This window comes from Coregonus clupeaformis, chromosome 15 (genome assembly GCF_020615455.1).
Source record: "Coregonus clupeaformis isolate EN_2021a chromosome 15, ASM2061545v1, whole genome shotgun sequence".
Lineage (NCBI taxonomy): Eukaryota > Metazoa > Chordata > Actinopteri > Salmoniformes > Salmonidae > Coregonus > Coregonus clupeaformis.
In genome coordinates this window covers 61,426,623-61,450,050 of record NC_059206.1, presented here as the reverse complement: position 1 = coordinate 61,450,050, position 23,428 = coordinate 61,426,623, and the positions used below count along the sequence as shown (strand labels likewise).

The window sequence follows — 23,428 nt, the reverse complement described above, 5'->3', positions numbered from 1 at the left end:
CATGGCGTTACACACACACACACACACACACACACACACTCATCCGCTGCGTCGCGTTCCTCCAACAATGTCTAATGAGGTGATGACCAGCCACTTGTTATAATTGCTTCCGACTCCGTTTAATTTTCCGAGCTTATTAATCATATGTAGAAGTTATTTAAAATTGCATAAATTAATCTTCGATTAAAAAGCCTATCAAAGAACTCCAAACAATTAAAGAGTAACGTAGAATTTCCCCTGGGATTTGTGGCAGTTTTATTTGAACGGCGCATTCAGGTGATTATCCCACTTTGATGCGCTGAGACTGTGATTAATGTAGTGGTACTTTTAAATGACTTTTCTCCCTCCATCCTCCATGCACTCGTTGGAAAGGTAACGCTGTAGCACCTTAAATGACCTAACTAAAGAGTATTTATTCGATTTGACTCTTAATAACGTCCTCCCGGTTTCCGCCTTAATTCTGGTGGCAGGTGTTTTAATTAATGGCGGGTTGCGTGGCCCTGCCGTGCACGTGTGTGTGGAGATTTGTCTGGCCTTGAAAAAACATGGTGTGTGTGTGTGTGTTAATTTCAGCCTGGATGTGACACCATCTCAACTGGGATTCCAATAATAACTCTGACCGAGTTAGTGGGTTTTCTCTGCGTCTGTCTTTTAAACTGGGTGTGTGTGCGTGCGTCTGTCTATGAGGTATTAAAAGGCAGAAGCCAAGCCCCCCCCTTCATTCAGGTCAGATTCCATCAGACGTGGCCAGTCTGTTAGGGTTAGGGTCCAGAGCAGAGGTGGAGAGAGAGTAGGAGCTGGATATTAAAGACATCACTCTGGGCCCCTTCTCCCCCTCCCTTTACTCTCTCTCTCTCTCTCTCTCTCTCTCTCTCTCTCTCTCTCTCTCTCTCTCTCTCTCTCTCTCTCTCTCTCTCTCTCTCTCTCTCTCTCTCTCTCTCTCTCTCTCTCTCTCTCTCTCTCTCTCTCTCTCTCTCTCTCTCTCTCTCTCTCTCTCTCTCTCTCTCTCTCTCTCTCTCTCTCTCTCTCTCTCTCTCTCTCTCTCTCTCTCTCTCTCTCTCTCTCTCGCTCTCTCGCTCTCTCCTCGCTCTCTCTCGCTCCGTCTCTCTCTCTCTCTCTGTATAGGCACAGCAATGATTGATGAGATGGGTACCCAGAACACTGGGGGTGTCCAGGAGCGTCCACTCCAGCTCTCTCTCTCACACACACACTGATATGAGAGTAATTAACCTCAGTCTATCTTAGCCCCAGCTGCCCATTAGAAGGACACCAGGATTGATGGGGCTGCCCAAGTCCCTCAGACTCACTGGACCCTGGACTGGAGCAGCCCTGTCTGGACTGGAGCAGCCCTGTCTGGACTGGATCAGCCCTGTCTGGACTGGAGCAGCCCTGTCTGGACTGGAGCAGCCCTGTCTGGACTGGAGCAGCCCTGTCTGGACTGGAGCAGCCCTGTCTGGACTGGAGCAGCCCTGTCTGGACTGGAGCAGCCCTGTCTGGACTGGGCAGCCCTGTCTGGACTGGATCTGAGCGGAACGGACCAATCAGACTGGACTGCCAGTTATGCGCCTAACTTACGTGTCTACGGGTCTTAGCGGTCTAACTTGGGATAAACTTGCAGAACAATGCCTTTTAAAACGTAAAATATCGATGACAGAATCCAAACATATTGCATTTTTATTTATACAAACTACACTTACATTACTGTATATAAAACCTCAACACCATCAAGTCCTTGTTCCAATGTTACCCTCTGTAATCTATCCTCCATACATTTTCTATTGGGCAAAATTCATTGTCCCCCACACAAGGTCCCTGGTCCTTAGATCCCCTGTGTTTGGCCAGATTGGACTCCTATTAACACTGTGCTGTGTTTGTTAGTGCCTGTTAGTGAAGCTCCTGTGTCAGGGAAACCAGGGGTGACAAGTCCATTTAAAGAGCGGTGGCTTTGGTCGTTTATCTAATTGTCCCCCTACTCGACACACACAATAAATTTAGCGGTCAGTCACCGTTGGCCCGTCTCCGTGACAACCCCCACCACTTTCACCCTTGACCCCTTGTATGAACCAGCGGAGGTCAGCGCTGACACGTGGCTCTCCAGATGAGGTTGTATCAGTGCACGGTGCTCTTGTCACTGGTGTGTCACACGTCATGTGACCTCTGTGTCACTATCTCCACAGTGCTAGTTTGACACTATATGGTTAGGATTATATGCATTCGGTGTTTGTATGGTTTGAGCGTTGGTTGATTGATTATGGGAAGCCTTGTGCTGGAGTCTTGGTGTAGCAGTTGTTGTTATGACTGAATGTGTCACCCTGACCCTCAACTCGGTGGCCCCTCAGGGTTGCGTGCTTAGTCCCCTCCTGTACTCCCTGTTCACCCACCAATGTGTGGCCAAGCACGACTCCCAACACCATCATTAAGTTTGCTGACGACACGATGTTGATAGACCTGATCACCGACAACGATGAGAGCGCCTATAGAGAGGAGGTCAGAGACCTGGCAGTGTGGTGCCAGGATAACAACCTCTCCCTCAACATCAGCAAGACAAAGGAGCTGATCGTGGACTACAGGAAATGGAGGGCCGAGCACGCCCCCATCCACATCGACAGGGGTGCGGGTCGAGAGCTGCATGTTCCTCGGTGTCCACATCACTAAGGATCATGGTCCACACACACCAACACAGTCGTGAAGAGGGCACAACAACGCCTCTTCCCCCTCAGGAGGCTGAAAATATTTTACATGGGCCCTCAGATCCTCAACAGGTTATACAGCTGCACCATTGAGAGCATCTTGACTGGCTGCATCACCGCCTGGTATGACATCTGCTTGGCATCCGACCGCAAGGCCCTACAGAGGGTATTGCGTATGGCCCAGTACATCACTGGGATCGAGCTCCCTGCCATCCAGGACCTCTATACCCGGCGGTGTCAGAGGAAGGCCATAAAAATTGTCAAATACTCTAGCCGCTCCTAGTTATTAAGTATGTATACTGAAAAAAAAATATAAACGCAACATGCAACAATTTCTAAGATTTTACTGATTTACAGTTCATATAAAGAAATCAGTCAATTGAAATGAATTCATTAGACCCTAATCTATGGATTTCATATGACTGGGAATACAGATATGCATCACAGATACCTTAAAAAAAAAAAGTAGGGGCGTGGATCAGAAAACCAGTCAGTATCTGGTGTGACCACCATTTGCCTCATGCAGCGCGGCACATCTCCTTCGCATAGAGTTGATCAGGCTGTTGATTGCGGCCTGTGGAATGTTGTCTCACTACTCTTCAATGGCTGTGCGAAGTTGCTGGATATTGGCGGGAACTGGAGAACACGCTGTCGTACATGTCGATCCAGGGCATCCCAAACATGCTCAATGGGTGTCGTATCTGGTGAGTATGTAGGCCATGGAAGAACCTGGACATTTTCAGCTTCCAGGAAATGTGTACAGATCCTTGCGACATGGGGCTGTGCATTATCATGCTGAAACATGAGGCGATGGCGGCAGATGAATGGCACGACAATGGGCCTCAGGATCTCGTCACGGTATCTCTGTGCATTCAAATTGCCATCGATAAAATGCAATTATGTTCGTTGTCCGTAGCTTATTCCTGCCCATACCATAATCCCACCATGGGGCACTCTGTTCACAACGTTGACATCAGCAAACCGCTTGCCGACACGATGCAATACACGTGGTCTGCGATTGTGAGGCCGGTAGGACATTTTTTACATTTTTGTCATTTAGCAAACGCTCTTATCCAGAGCGACTTACAGTTAGTGAGTGCATACATTTATTTATTTATTTTTATACTGCCCCCCCCCCGTGGGAAACGAACCCACAACCCTGGCGTTGCAAGCGCCATGCTCTACCAACTGAGCTCCATGGGACTTACTGCCAAATTCTCTAAAACGACAGAGGCGGCTTATAGTGGAGAAATTAACATTCAATTCTCTGGCAACAGCTCCGGTGGACACTCCCGCTTGCCAATTCTGACTGTCCTTGAAAATAATTTAAACAAAAATGCTAGAGGAGATCAGAACTGATCTCCTTTCTAAGATAAAAAAAAAAGTGATTATTTTTAGTCTAGTGTGGTTTTATTGACCAAGGTGGTAATTTCTCCAGATGTTCTGAGAGAGAGAGGCCACAACCAATGGAACAGCCGATGTACAGTATACTCCAATCACTGGATCCATACCCGGGACACTATTAATCTCTCTCCATCTCTCTTCCTTCTCTGTCTGCAGGACCATGCCTTCATCCTGCTGTACGACGATGGCAACGCGGAGGTGGTGTCCATGTGGGTGTGTCGCTGCCTAGAGGAGAGGAGGGCTCAGGGACGGATGTGACCCCGTAACCACAGGAGACCACAGAGAAGTCAGGGGTATCATGTAGGGCCCGGGAATGATACCAGTATCGCTATACTCGTTAATATCGTGGCAAAGAAACGAAACACAAAAGCAGATTTCAACTCCTTTAGGAAAACAGCCCTAATGTCGGAAACAAACATCATTATGTTGTCATCCAGAGTCACATGTATTTATTTTCCAAGCTATAGCACACAATATTTTACATACAGCAGGTTTTTGAAGGACCAAAGAGTTTGGTCTGCTTTGTATTTTCATTTTTGCCATGGAAACAATATTGCGATACTGGTATCGTCCCGGCCCTAGTATCATGCCCCCAATCTCTCTGGACTTTTGACCATTCGTGAACCCCAGGAGTGGACAGTAAATATCAAAGACACGGCTTCTAAAACGTATTGATGACGTCCATGGTGTTAAGAGGGCATCCGCACTTCCAAGTTCAGTAAGCCAAGAGGATACGGTGCTGTATCTTTACAACTGAACTTTCGAGGGTCGCAAGTGGAACTTTGTTATCTGGGCCCTTTAGCACTTTGACTGATGTCTTGATGTTGTATATCCTGGTGACTCTGTGTTGACGCGGCTTTATCAATGACTTTACAACGGAGTGGGACTTATTCCGTGCCTGTTTGCCTACTTAGTTATTTCTAACTCGGAGAAAGACTTGAGACAGAATGTCAGAGTAAGTGATCAACGGTGTGATGGGACTTGAAAACCCAAATGGCTTTACAATAACAAAGAAGTGCTATTTTCCAGGATGACCTGTTACGCTTTTATTGTTGGCAGCTTTCTAGTGAATGTCGAGGTGTGCCGGTGTGTACGGCAGTAACCCATGTGTGTGCCTAATGTTTTTCCAATTACGTTTCTTTGACATTACTTTACCTCATCGAGATAGACTATATATACAAAAGTATGTGGATACCCCTTCAAATTAGTGGATTCGGCTATTTCAGCCACACCCGTTGCAGACAGGTGTATAAAATCGAGCACGCAGCCATGCAATCTCCATAGACAAACATTGGCAGTAGAATGGCCTTACTGAAGAGCTCAGTGAATTTCAACATGGCGCCGTCATAGGATGCCACCTTTCCAACAAGTCAAATGTGTGCCCTGCTAGAGCTGCCCCAGTCAACTGTAAGTGCTGTTATTGTGAAGTGGAAACGTCTAGGAGCAACAACGGCTCAGCAGCGAAGTGGCAGGCCACACAAGTTCACAGAATGGGACCGCCGAGTGCTGAAGCGCGTAGTGTAAAAATCGTCTGTCCTCGGTTGCAACACTCACTACATATTTCCAAACTGCTTTTGGAAGCAACGTCAGCACAATAACTGTTATTCGGGAGTTTCATTAAATGGGTTTCCATGGCCGAGCAGCCGTACACAAGCCTAAGATCACCATGCGCAATGCCAAGCATCAGCTGGAGTGGTGTAAAGCTTGCCGCCATTGGACTCTGGAGCAGTGGAAACACGTTCTCTGGAGTGATGAATCACACTTCACAATCTGGCAGTCCAACGGACAAATCTGGGTTTGGCAGATGCCAGGAGAACGCCACCTGCCCCAATGCATAGTGCCAACTGTAAAGTTTGGTGGATGAGGAATAATGGTCTGGGGCTGTTTTTCATGGTTCGGGCTATCCCCTTAGTTCCAGTGAAGGGAAATCTTAACGCTACAGCATACATTGACATTCCAACTTTGGGGAAGGCCCTTTCCTGTTTCAGCATGACAATGACCCCTGTGCACAAACTGAGGTCCATACAGAAATGGTTTGTCGAGATCGGTGTGGAAGAACTTGACTGGCCTGCACAGAGCCCTGACCTCAACCCCATCGAACACCTTTAGGATGAATTGGAACGCCGACTGCGAGCCAGGCCTAATCGCCCCAACATCAGTGCCCGACCTCACTAATGCTCTTGTGGCTGAACGGAAGCAAGTCCCCGCAGCAATGTTCCAACATCTAGTGGAAAGCCTTCCCAGAAGATTGGAGGCTGTTAAAGCAGCAAAGGGGGGACCAACTCCATATTAATGCCCATGATTTTGGAATGAGATGTTCGACGAGCAGGTGTCCACATACTTTTGGTCATGTAGTGTATAATGGCCTCAGTAGTAGTATTGCTACAGGGCGACTATTTTACTCACAAATGCGCCTAAATATTTTGCTGTATGAAAATCACCCAGATAGTTGTTGCAATGATTGCTTCACTGAACCGCAGCCCCTGAACGCCATGGAGAAGACACTGAGCGCAGATTCATGACCGTCATGCTTGCACCATTACTACAAAGAAAACGGCTTGTTACCTCAAATATTTGTTATTGTGCTCCTACATTTCTTTGTGTGCTCCTAAATTGTTCTACTTAGGTGCACACGTGCTCCTTGTTTTTTTTTTGAAAGGTAAGCGTAGAGCCCTCCTAGTAGTAGTAGGAGGAGGAGGAGGAGGATGATGATGATGATGATGATTACTACTTCTACTACTGCTGGGGGATCCCAACCTTTACCAGTCCACATTGTGGGGACTTCAACCACTCAGTGCCATGGAGTTCTACTCTTCCATTCTTCCAAACCTGTAAATGATGCAACACAAACAAACTTCACAAGAACCAACAACTTTGAAAAAAATCTTATAGTATTTATGTTAATTTGGACCAGATTTTTGTTGATGATGCCATTAACCCACCACCTGTATAACCATACTCATATAATCCCTCAAATATACTCAGTTTATGCTACAAAACCAATTTGTGTCAGAGGTTTTAAAAATAGGTTATATTTGACTAAAAAATCTGTGATTGCATTGTTGTCCGAATAAATGGATGCAGTTCAATGCATGATTAATATAATTCACCAATACATTTGTTGGTAGTCCAAAAAAATTGCTATCAGGTTGTAAATCACAGCTGGCCTGGTACATTGTTTTTTGCCATCACCCAATTCGGGATGCGTTGTTTCTTTCAATGACTCAATATTTTGACACAAAGCGGCTGGGAATGTCAATACAATGAAACTAGCAAGGGCAATGATCACAAGTCAGTCATAATGTAGCTAATAGGCTAGCGTATCTATTTATTTAGCTATTTATTTAGCAAGCTAAAAACACAGAGCCTAACGTTAGCTAGCTAGCTTCTGGGAGGTGACAATGTCATGTCAATGTCATGTCATTGGAGGAGTGGGTGAGTGACCGACTTTTTCCCCTCATATAGTTTTTGGGTGGCTACAGCTAGAGATGCAGGTGTCATTTGGTTAGCTAGCAAGAAATGTGAATTGCTTTGCTAGATAGCTAGCCATGCTGAACTAGCTAGCTAGCTATGCTGACTGTTATCCAGTTAGCATATCTCTTGTGTTCGTAAATTCGTTCTGGCTATATACTCCGATTTCATAGCACTCGTCTGAGTGTGCCAGAGCGCAGAACAACTGATGAATTTACAAACGTCCAACACCCGCTGAATATGACCGTGTCAGTAAACGTAGGCAAAGAAACGTAATAAAATTGTTACCAGCAGCACAGTTAGTCACTAACGCGCAGTGCTGTTGCTACTGCCTGTAAAAAAACACAGTCCAGTTCAAAGTAAAAGATGGCAGGCCCATTTGGCAAATTGCTTATTTGCATAAAGGCCTACTGTAGCTCTGATTGGCCATGGCGCACCGGTCTGCGTGGACTCCGGTCCAGGACGAGACAGGTGTTTTCATTAGGTTTTATTTACTGCAGTGTCTATTCATTGTCCAAACACATAGCCACTTTCCCACTATATTGTTATAGAATTTTCACAAATGCCTTACTATACGTCATTCCCAAACATTCGATGAATTTATGAAAACGTGAAAATGACCATATCTAAGTGCTCGCTTGTCAGAAAATGTAAAAAAAATAAAAAATAAGGTGTAATTCTTCCTGGGGGTGTAGATGAGCAGATTTTAATACGATTTCATGTTGCTAAAATGCTGTCAGTTCCACTTGAATGCCTGGGTTGCTTGGTGCAGACAGTATTGCATTTTCTTTATGAATATTTCAATAGAGAAACCTGGACCAGTTGCGTGTGCGTGTGTGTGTGTTAGGGGATTATATTTAAAGAGAAATCAGTTAAAGGAGTCATTCACAGTTCAGCTCAATCAGCTTTTACTGTAAAAATGTGCTTCACTTTGTTTCTGTCTGTAATCAACACATTCTCCAAATGATTTCCAGCAATGAGAGGTTTGGCAGCCCTCTGCAGTGCTTTAATAGATGGTTCTGTATCAAGCGTCAGAGTAGGTGTGCTGATCTAGGATCCGTTTTGCCTTTTAGATCCCAATGGTAAGATTACATGGACAGGGGGGGGGACCTGATCCTAGATCAGCACTCTTACTCTAAGATGCTTGACACATACGGACCCAGATTCAAAAATACTCCAAAAAATCTTTCTGGTATGCAGAGATTCTGTTAGCCGCTGTAGTGACAACCTTTCAGACTTTGCCGTAATGTGTTTTAAGTGACCACCTGTGAACACCCAGTCTGAGTTTGCCAGTTGAAATGGTTTCATGTGTTGTAGTGTAGTGTGATATGTAAATCACCATTCATTCATTTGATCAGGGGAAGAGAGTGCAATAATATAACTTTGTTAACAACAACAACCTTTAATGTCCTTGTATTTCTATTACCCATAATGTATTCTCTCTTCACTGAAAGATTGCCCAGTGTTTTTGCAATAACCATGAGCGTTTAAAAATATAAGCTGTACCCAGTCACCCATGACCATGAAAACTATTCTATGTTGAAACTAGCAGTAGCAAATTGGATGCCTTTTGAGTTGAATTGGTTCTTGAACTGGATTAATTGATGAATGATACATGGATTAAAGTGTTGCAGTGCAGTGTGATATGTAAATCACCATTCATTCATTTGATCAGGGGAAGAGAGCGCAATAATATAACTTTATCAACAACAACAAGTTGTTTTTTTGTAAGATGACATTATTTCCTTAAGTTCAGTCTGTATTTCAGTTTGGGTTTTTATTTGGAAATGTTAGATTTTTTTGTTATGTATCTATCTGTAAATCTAAACCACAAAAGGAGTTCACACTGTAATTTTAATCTCAGGGTGACTCCAGGGCAAAGAAGTTGATGTATTTTCCCCTTTGAATCAGATTTTTAACCCTGGGCATTTCAAGACTACTAAGGGCCAGTGTTCTTTGTTTTTGCACCGGGTTTAGACAGATTCCCTTGGGTGAAAATGCCAATCAAAATAAAAGAAGTCGGTTGAGCACAACCTGAAGTGAGGGCGTCTTTGCCTGCATAGAAAGAACGTTGGCAGAGTGGTTCTGCCATCCCTCTGCTGGTTTTGGACTGGACGTGCTGGACTAAGAAGATTAGGAACACAGCCCTGCAAAGGGGTACTGTCCTTGGAATGAGACGTTAAACCAAGTTCGACCAGGGAAACCAGGTGTGTGGAGTCTCAAGCTAGCTGCTAGCTAGCCACTTACTTATTAACTTCATCATCTTCATCCCCATTATAACATAAGGTCACAAGAATTTGTTAGCATTTTGTCAATAATTACAGTCTAGCACAGTTGTTCCCAAACTGTGGGTCAGGGCCCACTTTGGGTCGAGGCAGGGGTCAAGGTGGGTTGCGGAATGTCATTTTTTGTGCATTGCACAAATACATTTTCGGGATGCAAAAACTCTTTAAGTGTAAACTTAAACCACTAAACCAAATAGAAAGTGTGCAGAAAAGATAATGGACCTATATATTTTAAAATAATACCTATAATCTTTGAGAATTTACAATCAACAAAATAAAAGCTAGACAATCAGACCGCCATTGATTTTGTTGTAATGTATGAGCATAATAACATCGCATTAGCCATGTCAAAATGTATAGAATTGCAAAAAATGTGGCTTTAAAACTGCAACATTTTCTCTCCACTGTCAAAATTATATTTTTTAGTCTGTGTATTTTTGCACCGCTCAAACCTTACGGTGGGTCACAAAAGACAACTTCCTTGGTGGGTCAAGAAGCAAAAAAAGTTTTGGAACCCCTGGTCTAGCACATGGTGGAGTCATTAGAAAGAACCACATCCAACCACCCATCTGGAGGACCTTGGCTTGACTATTTACCTGGGGTTAAGACAGACAGACCCTCCTCAACCCCCAGGATAGCTCTTAGGGTCTTTAAGGAACTCAAGCCCCTCCACCACAAAGTCACAAGTAAGTAAGTAGACTATGTACTGTAAGTATCCAACCCAATCATGTTTTTTTTCGCAGCATAAAAGTGGGACGTCAGTGCAGTAATAGATTGTTAGTAGAGTTGGTTACAACTGATGAGGTCTCAAGTGACTATCCACTCCCCCTCTGCTCTGATGATTATCCATTTTTGTGTGGATTCAAATGTACCCATGCAGATAATCAATTTGATAAACAGCTTACCTTTTTCTATGCTTGTATGGAAATTGATACAAAGTCTTCGAAATGAACATTTGATACCATGCAAATTGTGTACTAAATAGAAAGAGTAAAACATGATGTATTGCTATGTTAAATGTGACCTATTGTCTGATGAAAATGTGAATGCTCAATCTCGTTTTACCATCAACATCCCCGTTGGGATATTGACCGGGTTTTGTTTGGAGATGCGTCTCCATTTTACTCAATCCCGGGCCCCTCATATTCCCATTTGCCACCGAGGCACGCGCCCTTATTGTATCGCCTGGTGACCTTTTTACAGAGCTGTCCATGTTGATTAGCACCTCAGGTCAGACAATAGGCGTCGGGGCTGTGCTCCGCCATTACCCGGATCCCTTTATCAATGTCCAGTAATTAAAATGTCACCGTTTAATTTTCGAGCCAACGCGTTCCTCTTGGAGCAATCTTTTCCCAATAAAAAGTGTAATCGAAATGCTCTTTTCACTTGAAACCAAAAGGATTCGGGGAGCCCATTTAAGTGTAGCCTATCAGCACAGGGAGATCAATATGTAAGAAGCGGATTGATTGGCTTCTAAAATGGAATGTATAGGGGTCACGGTTTTATAGGGTGCTGATACAACTGTTAATTATAGAACATTCGCTCTCAATCGGTTCTGTTATTAAACTTCTCCTGAATTAGGCACATTTGATTTATGTGACAATCTTTTCCATTTGGAACTTGCTTTAAGGCCATGAAGGTTTTTTACCTAAAGGACTGACTTACCTTGAATTAAATGTTTAATATAGCCTACTTTTTTTATTATAATTTTTAAATGCCTCTAGAAGTAGATTTGATTGAAATAAGAGTTAGTTCGGTGTATGTTAATAAACTATCAGAAAACATTTAGCTAGTGTCAGTAAGAACTGTAATATCAGTAAGTAAACTGCATGGAACCTATGTCTCGTTTGCATTAATAGCCTATGAGGCTATATGTGTTTTATTCTGATTCACTCCAAGTTTAGCAGAGTGTAAATCGGACTAGCCTATGTTAGTCCAAATATAAATTGATCGACGCTTAAATTACAATATGTTTGTCTAGTGTCATTTCAAAATTTTACGAAGTGTAGGCCTATACCTATTTCGTAGGCTACATTGTGGTCATGGTTTATCAGCGACCTCTAATTCATAGGCCTATATAACCTTGATCACTTTCATGGAATTATAGTTTATTCCGATGAATTAATTGTTACATTTAACGAAGTTATCAAATAGACGCGTGTGGTCCCTTTTCGGTTTACCACCAAAAACATAGATGGAGCCGCACGAGCCTCTGACGACGTCTCACCTCCAATTGGCTGTTGGCGCTCTCTGAACCACAGTAGAGCGCGAGGAGAGATGCGATTTGCTAATAATGCCTTAATTCATGTACCAGTATAGGCGAAGACCCTTTTAGCCAACTCCTCTCTTTGTTTATCAGTTGTTGGCTACTTCAATATATGATAGAGTGCAAATAGTAGCCTGGCCTACTCTGGTCTATATATGCATGTCACTCACATCTTAATTCATTATTCACTATCATTTTAGTGTAGGTTGTTACCATGTATGCCATTTGCTGTGACAAAAAAGGTGGGATTTAAGTTTATTTTGGTCACATTGGTTTATGAAGAAAAAAAGTCCATTTAACATTTTAACTTCATTAAAAGGCTATAGGATATTATAAGGCATTATATTATCATCTGGATTTAACAGTGTGACTTTCCAAGAATGCATCTAAACTGGAATACAGGCTACTCGGTTTAGCCTACTCTTATGTTGTAGCTAAAGTTAATGTTATTGAAGTGATACAATGATACACTGGCAATATCCAATCTACCCATGTCTTAAATATTATATTACGTTCACCTCTACAGAGTTTGGAATTCTAATGACTTAAACCCAGGACGCATTAATATTGTAGCGCAGGTTTGTTTAAACAATTGCATGCATATAAATGAGTCTCAAGGTAATTTACTCTTCGAAAAAAGACCTCATTGATGTGTATCCAACGGTAATAAAGGGCTCGCCTAAAATTACCGCTGAATCGTCTAATTAAAAGCGCTGCTCTCATGCTGTATACCTGCGCTGAACTCCCGCCTTTAATGAGAGCGTTGTGAGCCACGTGAGCTCACGTTTCTCTGGAATAAGCCGTGACAATGGCGTATTCAGTCGGTGGTCTAAATAATTAAAAAGAGAGGAATAATTACAGTATAAAATTGTAATTATTGTTGGGCTGCAGGAAAGCCTTTTGATTGTGAAAGACGACACGACGGAGCCGAATCCGGTTTAGGTTTCCTTTTCCATCAATATTGCAGGGAGCTAAGCTAACGGTCTTTCTCGCTATCTGACTACGGTGCGTGTGCATTGCAGGGCAAACGAAGTCCAACTTTCGAAGTCATTTTCATATTCATCAGAGTAATAATGATTGATAACATTTGAATAGGCCAAATTTATGAAGAGACGAATTATAGCCTATATGCTCAGTATAGGCTAATGTTTTGCATAGCTATCTAATAGGCCTACATTATAGATATAATTTCTTGTGACATCTGTTTTTTTAAATATATATCTTAAAGAAACTATAGATTTTTAAGGTCGTGACATCTATTTTACGAGACATTAGAGGGTGTCAATCCCAAAACATCTGGCGCATAACTGTTTTGTCAATTCATCTAGACCTAGGTAGGCTATATATGCAGCTAGTTTATCCATCATGTAAATTATAGTTGTCAATGGCAACATATTATGAATAGGCTAACTTATGCTAGGTTTAAAGGGCATAGATGTTCTACTTTAATAGTGTCTGCTTAGCAATAGTTGGCTTGGGGGCGTTTGTGGACGTTATTAACTCCTATTTGATTGTGGTAATTGTTCACATTTGGTCCCGGACAGTTTGATTAATTACATTTTAATCAAAGTGTCCATTTAGGACAGACAATGTTGAGAATATAGGCTATAGGCATTCAGGCTACGTGTGCATTTTAAAATAGCAAACAATTTGTAATTTTAGTAAGTCCTTAAACAATAAAAACCCAATTGGAAAAACAACTAAAAATAATTTTTACAAATCTAACAAAACGTAAACTTCTGTCATTCAGACTGTACCCGATTTTTTGTTCAACCTGTGTATTTAGGCCTACATGTGCAAATAGTTTTAATGTTATTTTTAAACTAAAAAGAAAAGTTTGCATGCCTTTCCTTGAACTTTATACCCGGGCAAGGTATTGATACCTCAGCCCAAGGCTTACTGGGGTTAACTGAGGGGCATTGATCAGGTTATGAATAGTTAATATGGTCCTACAGTATTGGGTTTCATCACTTACCTCAGCCTATTGCTCTAATATATCACTCTGTTTGTAGACGCAATCTGCTCTCACCGTGTCCAGTGTGCTCAACAAATTTTCTTCATTTACTGACAGTTTGGTTCGTGGGTAGTGGGTATTGAGAGAGTGAGAGAGAGAGAGAGAGAGAGAGAGAGGGGGGGGAGGGGGGACATGCAGCAGCAGCATATGACAGTCCCGCCCGAGGCAAGTTATCCACTCATCTAGGATTCGGTCCATTTTCAATGCAGAATCTAAGAATGCACAGTATGTGATTTAAAACGTGTCCAATTGTTTGACATTCAAACAAAAGCACGCGAGCCTTAAAATTCATGGCGTCTTTACCAGAAGGGCTGGAATTGATTTGCGTGTCCACGAGAAGCCAAACAGATGGTCCTGTAACTTGATAAATGATACATTCAGCCATTTTGTTGCCTTCGATTTCATATTCAGTTTTGTCCTAAATTTGCTCGTTTGTTAATGCTGGTAGTAGTCTATAGGCCTTCATTGGCATTTGGTAGAGGCAGTTACTCTCCGAGGAAGAGTTGGGATATGCAAAAAAACAAAAACATTTCCAATTAACACATGGGTATAATACACACTTGTACCTACATGTGTGGAATAGGACAAATATAGGCACCCATCAAATTATAATTATTAGTCTATTATTAAAATCTCGTTGGTCATTAATTGTGTCAATAAAGACATCTATAAAATGTACCTTATTACTTAGCACACCATATTAATGCAATATCTATCTATATCTATCTCTTAATCATTTTTATTCACATCTATGAAAGATCCACTGAGTTAAGTTTAAATGGATCAAGTAATAGCCTAGTGACTGTTGTTCCTTCATAGTCCAGGAGATAATATAGTTAAAGAGAAGGAACGCCACAACGCTAAGTGGGTGTGCCTTGCCATCCATCAGTTTAGCGGTCACTTCTTCAGTGAGGAGCGTCGTCTGCTGTCTTGAGTGGCGAAGGCTCGAGGACTGCCATGTGGTCACGCTCTTGTGCGCCACTCAGCCCGTGAGAGTCGAGGAGGATGGAAGTCAGTTCACTGTACTGAGAGAGAGAGAGAGAGACCGAGACAGAGACACTACACAGAGAGATATATTAGGCTAGTCTGAACGCTTGGTCCAGCAACAGTATATTTTATCTCGGACTAAACCTCTGGTTGTGTCCGTGATTTTGTTCAACTTTTTGATGAAAAGTTGTTTCCTAAGCCTAGGAGTACTGTGTTATTTTCCAGAAAGAAAGGTAAGGATCTTATTATTTTTCAATTCGTTGTCTTGTGTATTTTCTATTGAAATGGTAATGTCTCATCACCAGTCACAACAGCTTAATATTTGCCATGTTTTCGATTGATTTAGGTAAATGTTGCCTTTCATTTATTTTCCAATTAATATAATATTTTAGGAAGACTTATAGAATATATATTTACAACCGTTGCACAAAAAAAAAAAAAAAGATGTGACCGATGTGAGATGCTAAATGTGAGGGAAATATTTGCCTTTTATAAAAGTCGATGTTAGATTATATTGTAGGCCTATAAGCCATTGTACTAACGTTCATCTAGGGAGACACTCATGCGATGTTTTAATTATATATAGGGCTAGTCTTTTATTAACAGATCAAATACGTACAATTGAACCCGTGTAATTACCAAGAAAGCAGCTTAGCTGTTCTTTTCCTCTCTGGTAAGCGCATTGGCGCAGCTCAAGAGTGTATTTTCCTTCTGCTCTTTTGCGTATAAGGATCTTATGTAGTTCTTAAGTAATCACCCTCGCCTCTGAGCCGATTTAAAGACATCAGGAAAAGGTCCCGTCCATAAACAACTATCTGATCATGGATAGCCTTAGTTGGCATAGGCCTACAGAAATGCAATCCAATAGGTGATGTAAAACGATGCTTTTGGATGGTTCAGACACTATTAATAGACCTATATTAAACATGCTCGTATACAATGTAACGTTTATATTAAATGATGTAGACCTATTTAATTTATTAGGCTATTATTTATTTATTTATTTAGAACTGGGTCACCAAAAACGAATAACTAACTAATCCTTGTATTCTGTGAATAATGCTGGGTTGAAAATGTTTTTGATTGTTCTATAATAACACTAAGTGTATAATAATAATAGTAATAATAATACATATTGTTATTAGCATGTAATAACACTGATCTTCTGCGTTACTTTTAAGACTATATTATTATTGCACGAAATGTGCGCGCGTAGGCCTGTTGGTAAGATTAATTACAAAGACTGTTGATTTGGAATGAATTGCAAACCATTTAGGGCTCTTGCATTTTTTGACAGGGGTTATGCCAACTGTAGGCCTATATGGTAGTGCAATAGGCTACCCTAAAATGATTTGTTTATTTTCAGACTTCCAGGAATGGAGTCGATACCCAATCAACAACCAGCGGGACGAGACTCCAGCTCTTCCCCCAGCTCCAAGCAGGACGTTCAGCCCTTCTCCAGCCCCATCTCCCTGAAGCCTAACCAAGTCAGCGAGACCGCGTTGTATGGAGTGCACATCGTGTCTTTGGTCATAGATGGCCAGGAAAGACTTTGCTTGGCGCAGATATCCAACACATTGCTAAAGAACTACAGTTACAACGAAATCCATAACCGACGCGTTGCTCTTGGAATCACCTGCGTCCAGTGCACGCCAGTCCAGCTCGAGATACTGAGGCGCGCTGGCGCGATGCCAATCTCCTCGCGGCGCTGCGGTATGATCACTAAGCGCGAAGCCGAGAGGCTATGTAAATCATTCCTCGGTGCTCACAACCCACCAAAGCTACCGGAAAATTTCGCTTTTGATGTCTCTCATGAATGTGCTTGGGGAAGCAGAGGTAGCTTCATACCTGCAAGGTATAACAGCTCGAGGGCCAAGTGCATTAAATGCACATATTGCAACATGTATTTTTCCCCGAATAAATTCATATTCCACTCCCATCGCACTCCCGAGTCCAAGTATACACAGCCAGACGCAGCAAACTTCAATTCGTGGAGGCGCCATCTCAAACTAACAGACAAAAGCTCGTCAGATGATGTTGCCCACGCGTGGGAGGATGTTAAAGCGATGTTCAACGGGGGGAGTCGTAAGAGGACGCTACCTATGAGTGGGTCATGCATGTCCTCTCCTTTGAAGTCACATTCCACCAGTAACCCAAACCAAAGAAGTTCCCCCGAGGTACCCCATAAAACGTTGCGTTGTGACGAAGACCGAGGTAGGCCTAACATCAGTCTGCCAAATGGCGTCCGGAACTACCCGGTTATCCCTGTGCCCAGCAAGAGCTTTGGGATGCTTCAAAAGATCCCGCCACCGCTCTTCCCCCACCCGTACGGATTCCCTGCGTTTGGACTGTGTCAAAAGAAGGACGACGGAGTGGGAGAGATAAATAAAACCAACGTTTCGGGTGTCTTTTGGCCAGGCGCAAAGGACAGTATATATCCCTCTTTCCCCATGTTTTGGCCTACAGCAGGTGGCCTACCGATGCCACCGTATCAACAGTCACCACCCAAACCGCCCTCAGAGCTCTTAAGTGTCCGGCAGAGTGAGCTCGAGTTATCGGATCAAAGTGACCGGTGCGCAAACACACCTAAGGATAGCTTTCACGACAGCGAGCGCTGCTCCAGCTCACAATCCACCCGGAATGAAGAGGATAAATCCGGGGATGAGGCCCGGTCGATGGAAGGACCCCCCACAACTCCACGGAAGATAAATTACATCTCTGCGTTCAGACCTGTGGTGAAAGACGCCGAAAGCATTGCAAAGCTATACGGCAACAGGGACACGTACAACGGTGTGCGCTCTGGTTACCTATCCCCAGATTTCGTGAGTGAAAGTTCTAGCTATAGGTCTATGTCCCCGGATGTGGATAGCGCGGACGACCCAGACGTTGACGTGGAGTCAAACAGGGCACAAGAGGATGAAGAGTCAGTCCAACTGTCAGTGGAGGACCGTCAGAGTCCCCCGCCCCTCAACCCACCCCATTCCGGGCCTGAAGATAGTCAAGAGCTGGGGACAAGTCCAGGACCACCCCCGGAAGATCCCCACTCCGGGTCCTCTGATGACGAGAGGCATGGTAGACAGGTGTCAGAGCGCAATGATACACCGGTGTACGAAGTAAGTGTGCCAATGTCCTTATGAGTGCTTTGGTGTTCAATCTTGATATATGGTACAATCTCTTTACGCACACGTTTGTCAAATAATTTAGGCACTAATCCACGGAGACTTGTTTGGATCTCATATGAAAATGGGATATGTTTGGTCCTGTAAGCGCACCGGCATAAAGCATGGTCGTCATGCTTTGTTTAATGTACCAATATTCATTGGCCTATGCCCTGTAGGCTGTAGATATGGTTGGCAGCGTTGAACTGTTTGAAGCCTAAACAGTTAGCTGATGTGATGTATTCAATGCGTTTTTGCAAGGGGATTTAATATTTTGGTGAAATGAAAACAAACATTTTTATATTAACTATATCCATGTAGGCCTTCTCGCATGGGTTTTTAATTGTGCTCTTGTAAACCCAGAAATTACAGAAGGCTGAGCCTGTTTAGACATGATTGGCAGGTTGAGGATGCTGCCTCGTACTGAACAAATATGGAAATTATCTTTTGTTAAATACATTTTGGCAATGACATTTACAAAAAAAGACCATCGTCCCAATATGAAAGAGATTGAGAATGGAATAGGCCTATTTGAATAAGGTTGCTGAGTGGTAGCCTAGGTCTGTGTCTTGTCTTTAGTTCTAAAGATAATTACAGTGTTTCTGTTTGGAGTGTTTACTGCGAGCCCTGTAGTGTTTTGAGAAAAGGTTAGGCCTGCGCCGGCCTCGTCCTAATTTCAGTCAAACTGCAATTTAGATAGGTGGACATCAATTGAATTACTTCCATATAATTATAAATTGGAGACGTGTCACGTGGGTATATCTTCTCAAAGAATTGCTTGTGAAATTAAGAGAATTATAGATAATTGCAGTTGTATTGACTATAATGGCGATGGTTAATTTTGCAGGTGTACACACATGAAAAGGATGGACACATGCCTTTGAACGGTCAATCTACGTTTGGATCAAAACACAGCAGCCCATTGCAATCGAACGGTAGGTCTATTATCTTGAATAGCACATCTTCATGGTATAGTTTCTGTATGCAAATAGGCACGTCGCTTATTACCGTCTTTATCAGGTGTCCTCCATGTTTCCGACCCACATAAACAACGTTCTCCTACAAGAGAGGACGTGCCACAGAGAGCCTATCAGGACCAAGGAAAGGAAAGCCCACCATGTGAGTCTCTCTCTCTCTCTCTCTCTCTCTCTCTCTCTCTCTCTCTCTCTCTCTCTCTCTCTCTCTCTCTCTCTCTATGTCTCTCTCTCTCTGTCTCTGTCTCTGTGTGTGTGTGTGTAGAAGTTTAGTAGGTCTACCATGGTAATATAGCCTACTATATTATAATATATGTTACGAAATTGTTAGCCAAAGGTTTCTCACTTTTTACTGTTGCAAATATGATAATTTAGTACAGAAAATTGAGTAAATTAGATTAATTAATGAGCTGATGCCATCGTTTAATATTTATCTTGCAGGCGATGGGGCATTACGTCAGCATGAAGTCAGTAGAATCCACAAAAAAGACATCGAAAACATGGCTAAAGGTAATAATGTAACTTTTATCAATGATCATTGACATTTTGTTTATTTTGATTAGCCTCATGCAAAACGACCAACAAGTATGCCTAGCCTCGTTGCAAGTAATTAGATCTCATCATAAATTGAACAAAGCAAGGTGGAAATCACTGAAAATAATAGGCTAATTGTCGGTTCTATTAATTTTTTTATTTTCATATTTAGGGTTGATTAAACAGAGTTTTATTTTAAACATAACGAACACGTGTGAACACGGCTCTATTTGTAGACCTACCTCCTCAAAGCCTACAATTTCAACATTCGAAAAAAACCTCGTGCTGTTTATTATAGGCCTTTTTATGGAAAATGAGAACCATTTTCAATGTTAGTCTTGTGAGGCTACGACGTGTGGATTGTTTCCGTCCGTATCTCAGTACTGCACTAACAAAATAATGCCTATAATGATTTGTCTAATCATCTGTTTTCTTGATCCAAAAAAAAATATGCCTACAGCTTAACACAAGTTTGCACTGTCACATTTGAATTGTTTTCCATTCGTTAACCTCCTCTTATGTTAAATTATGAGCAACGGAATTGTTCTCATTATTGTAACACGAAATCGTTTTTAGACTATTAATATTTTAACGAGCCCAGCCATTAAGCTGCGGCGCTCGAGCCTCAAACCCGGAGGCGATGGAGCTAATTATTTAGCAATACCATGCTTGGAGAAACAGTGAGGCTAAACGACTGTTAGCGTTCCAACCATAGGCCTTCTGATAATAGTTATTACGATACTATAGGGAAATAACCAAGGAAAACATTGTGGTTGTTTTTACCCATAGGCCTGTATTGTATTAGGCCTGTAATCAAAATAAAATGCTTTAATTGTTGAACAGGCTGTCTAAGATAGGTCTGCAATATATAGGCCAAGTATGTTGAAAGACACATTTGGAATTTACTGCTATGCCTATTGCATTTTTACGACGACGATGATGATAATGGTGATGACCGCTTCGTTTTGCAGAGGAACTTCAGAAACAGCTTGTAGAACAAGTGGAGCTCAGAAAAAAGTTGGAACGCGAATTTCAAAGTTTAAAAGGTAGGACGCTTTATTGTCCTACTGCTTAAACATACATAGAGTCGAGGTGCAGCTGAAATGCAAGATTCACATGGGGGGAAACAGGTGCAACTCGATATCTTAAAGTTAAAAAAATCTAACTTTATTTCAAAGAGTTAAAGTCATTCACGTTTCCACCATCTTGTCCTGTATCAGAATGAGTGTAAACATAAAGAATGAATGAAGCGAACATTAGTGGACAGCGGCATGGTGCTGAAATGGACGTAAATGATTTTTTTTGCTTCAAAAGCGAGAGCTGCTCCTGTTTCCCACACATTGAGGTCTTTATTTAAATGTAATTATATGCCTTAATGTTGAGAACCCCCCATTAGGATCTAATTCTATTATTTGGACTTGCGCACTGTGTTAACAGTAGCCGTCTGCTTGCTCACTATGCAGATAATTTTCAGGACCAAATGAAGAGGGAACTGTCCTACAGAGAAGAGATGGTCCAACAGCTTCATATTGTCCGAGGTGAGTCTCCAGGAAAAATAATGGGAATATGCTAAATGAGCAGAGTTTTAATAAATTAAATAATATGTCCCGACTTGAATTTAATTAAATGACCCATATCGTAATATCATTGGTGTTCTAAAGTATGAAAACATGCATGTAAAAGAACAGCCAAATTGACTTTGTTGCTTCCTTGTACCACACAAGAATGAAGAGGGGAAAGTGACACTTGCATAAATTCGGTCATTATCGAATTAGGCTACATGTCCACAATCCACATATAATAGCCTACCATTCCTGTAAAATAGTCAAAATTTTTCGCAATTTGACTGGAAATTGTCGAGTGAACTGCAATAATATCAAACCACAGAGAGATTGATTTCGCTCTGTTTTGTTTGCAAATGTTATTTTCTCCTAAATCACGCACTGGAAAATGTAAAAGGCAGACCATTACGTATCGTCGTATCAGTTACATACAGTAGACGACAACAGCTGATGCCGCCCTTTCACGGATAGCCTAGCTCTAGAGTTACTGGAACGCAGCAGTGTAAATACACACTTCAACTACACTAAGGGGTCACTCAAAATACCCGAGGGTGAACAACATAAATTACAGTCATCCATTTCAAAGTTTACAAACCACCGCTTTGTAGCTCAATTATAGCGTTTTTTTTCTTATTTATTTATTTGTTGTTTGCTTAGACACTTTGTGCAGCGAGTTGGATCAAGAAAGAAAGGCGCGTTATGCAATACAACAGAAGCTAAAAGGTAATTTATATGGTCCAAAAACAGAACATTTATCCAATTTCAGTTCATTTGTGAATTAATTAAATGGCTAGCTGGGCCAGGACATAGCCTTCTATTGGACTTTGAATATTTGTCAAATGATTGTCCAACCGTACCTATGCAAGTGCTACTTTTTTATTCTTCCCTAGCATGTGTGTCCTTATGATATGCTAATTCATAACACATTTGATATCGAGAAGAAATACTGTGGCATGTAGACTGAAATTAGACAGAATGAATAGAGAATAAATAGTGTGGATATAAATACAATGAATACATTTAATCTACCCAGTGTTTGAAGTGACAAATCCCCTTTCTCCCTAGAAGCTCATGACGCCCTGCACCATTTCTCCTGCAAGATGCTGACCCCTCGTCATTGTACCGGAGCCTGTACTTTCAAACCCCCTCTGCTGCCTCCATAATAGACCACAATACCCCCCCCAACTGACCCCAGTACAGCTCACTGCAGCCAAAAAGAGAGATGTCCACCTCAAGTTTTATTTTTTATTTTTTTTTATTTAATTTAATTATTTAGTCACAGTCTCTCCGTGACTTCTTTACCATTGCCCTCCCTCACCAGTCATCCAAGGATTCACAACCTGTGTACACTAGTACACACTCCAGCGCTATTTATTGAACTCAGAAGAAGTGGATATGCAGGTTAGGAGAACTAGACCTTCCATTGAAAATAACTGTTGAAGATACACCAAGACCGAACGACTGGTCCATGAATGAGTTGTATTTATAGACAGTTATTAAGTTGTAAAGAATTCTTGATCTGGATTCAGCACGTCCCTTTGAATCATAATCCATTGCTCTTTAGATATCCTGAATACACACACACACACACACATATATATATATATATATATATATATATATATATATATATATATATATATATATATATATATATGTGTGTGTGTATATATATGTATGTGGAGATGTGCAATGAGTTGTATAATGTGATATTTCATAAGTAACAAGAATCCTAGCATTCTTTGGTTGTTTTACCATATTATGTATGTGTTTTTTTACATATATTTATTTAATTTGTTTAATTTAGTCGTTAATCTGTTCTGTCCATCTGAAACATTAAACAATGTATATTATTGATGTGAAGCACTTTAAATTGGCAACATTACTACTGATCTGGACCACACTGTACTAAGAAATAAAGAAAACCCTGTTAAGCATCTAATGTATAGAATACACTTCCTTCTAATGCAGTGTTTCCCAATACTGGATCAGGGGACCCAAAGCGGTGCACCTTTTTTTTTTTTGTCCTAACCCTAACACACCTGATTCAAATCAAAGGCTTGATGAAGAATTATTGATTAGT

The 23,428-nt window shown here is 41.7% G+C and overlaps 2 protein-coding genes across 9 annotated transcripts in view; both read left to right on the top strand.

The window, feature by feature from the left end:
- The window catches only part of map2k5 (mitogen-activated protein kinase kinase 5), a 122,790-nt gene extending 118,241 nt beyond the window's left edge, over positions 1 to 4,549 (top strand). Inside the window, exon 22 of the mRNA XM_041882876.2 lies at positions 4,251 to 4,549. Within this exon, the coding sequence (XP_041738810.1) occupies positions 4,251 to 4,352 (102 nt within the window). The 3' untranslated portion in view covers positions 4,353 to 4,549. The remainder of the gene's footprint in view (positions 1 to 4,250) is intronic.
- A 10,491-nt stretch (positions 4,550 to 15,040) lies between these two features.
- LOC121571432 (SKI family transcriptional corepressor 1 homolog-B) lies at positions 15,041 to 22,933 on the top strand. 8 transcript variants are annotated; one of them, XM_041882878.2, is made up of 9 exons: positions 15,041 to 15,350; positions 16,484 to 18,230; positions 19,123 to 19,210; positions 19,296 to 19,394; positions 19,691 to 19,759; positions 20,755 to 20,829; positions 21,247 to 21,321; positions 22,003 to 22,068; positions 22,414 to 22,933. In XM_041882878.2, the coding sequence occupies exons 2-9, from the start codon at positions 16,494 to 16,496 to the stop codon at positions 22,506 to 22,508; spliced, it is 2,304 nt and encodes a 767-aa protein (XP_041738812.2). In that variant the 5' UTR covers positions 15,041 to 15,350; positions 16,484 to 16,493; the 3' UTR covers positions 22,509 to 22,933. The 8 variants fall into 8 exon arrangements, with proteins under 8 accessions (XP_041738812.2, XP_041738811.2, XP_041738816.1 ...); XM_041882877.2 differs by having other exon boundaries at positions 22,411 to 22,933; XM_041882882.2 differs by having other exon boundaries at positions 21,258 to 21,321; positions 22,414 to 22,503.
- The last annotated feature ends 495 nt before the right edge of the window (positions 22,934 to 23,428 follow it).

Bases quoted from the DNA above. Each gene is read 5' to 3' on its own strand.
- LOC121571432 (XM_041882877.2), top strand. From the start codon at position 16,494: ATGGAGTCGATACCCAATCAACAACCAGCGGGACGAGACTCCAGCTCT. The intron at 19,211-19,295 runs GTAGGTCTATTA...CGTCTTTATCAG, and splicing joins CAGCCCATTGCAATCGAACG to GTGTCCTCCATGTTTCCGAC. The intron at 22,069-22,410 runs GTAATTTATATG...CTTTCTCCCTAG, and splicing joins AATACAACAGAAGCTAAAAG to AAGCTCATGACGCCCTGCAC.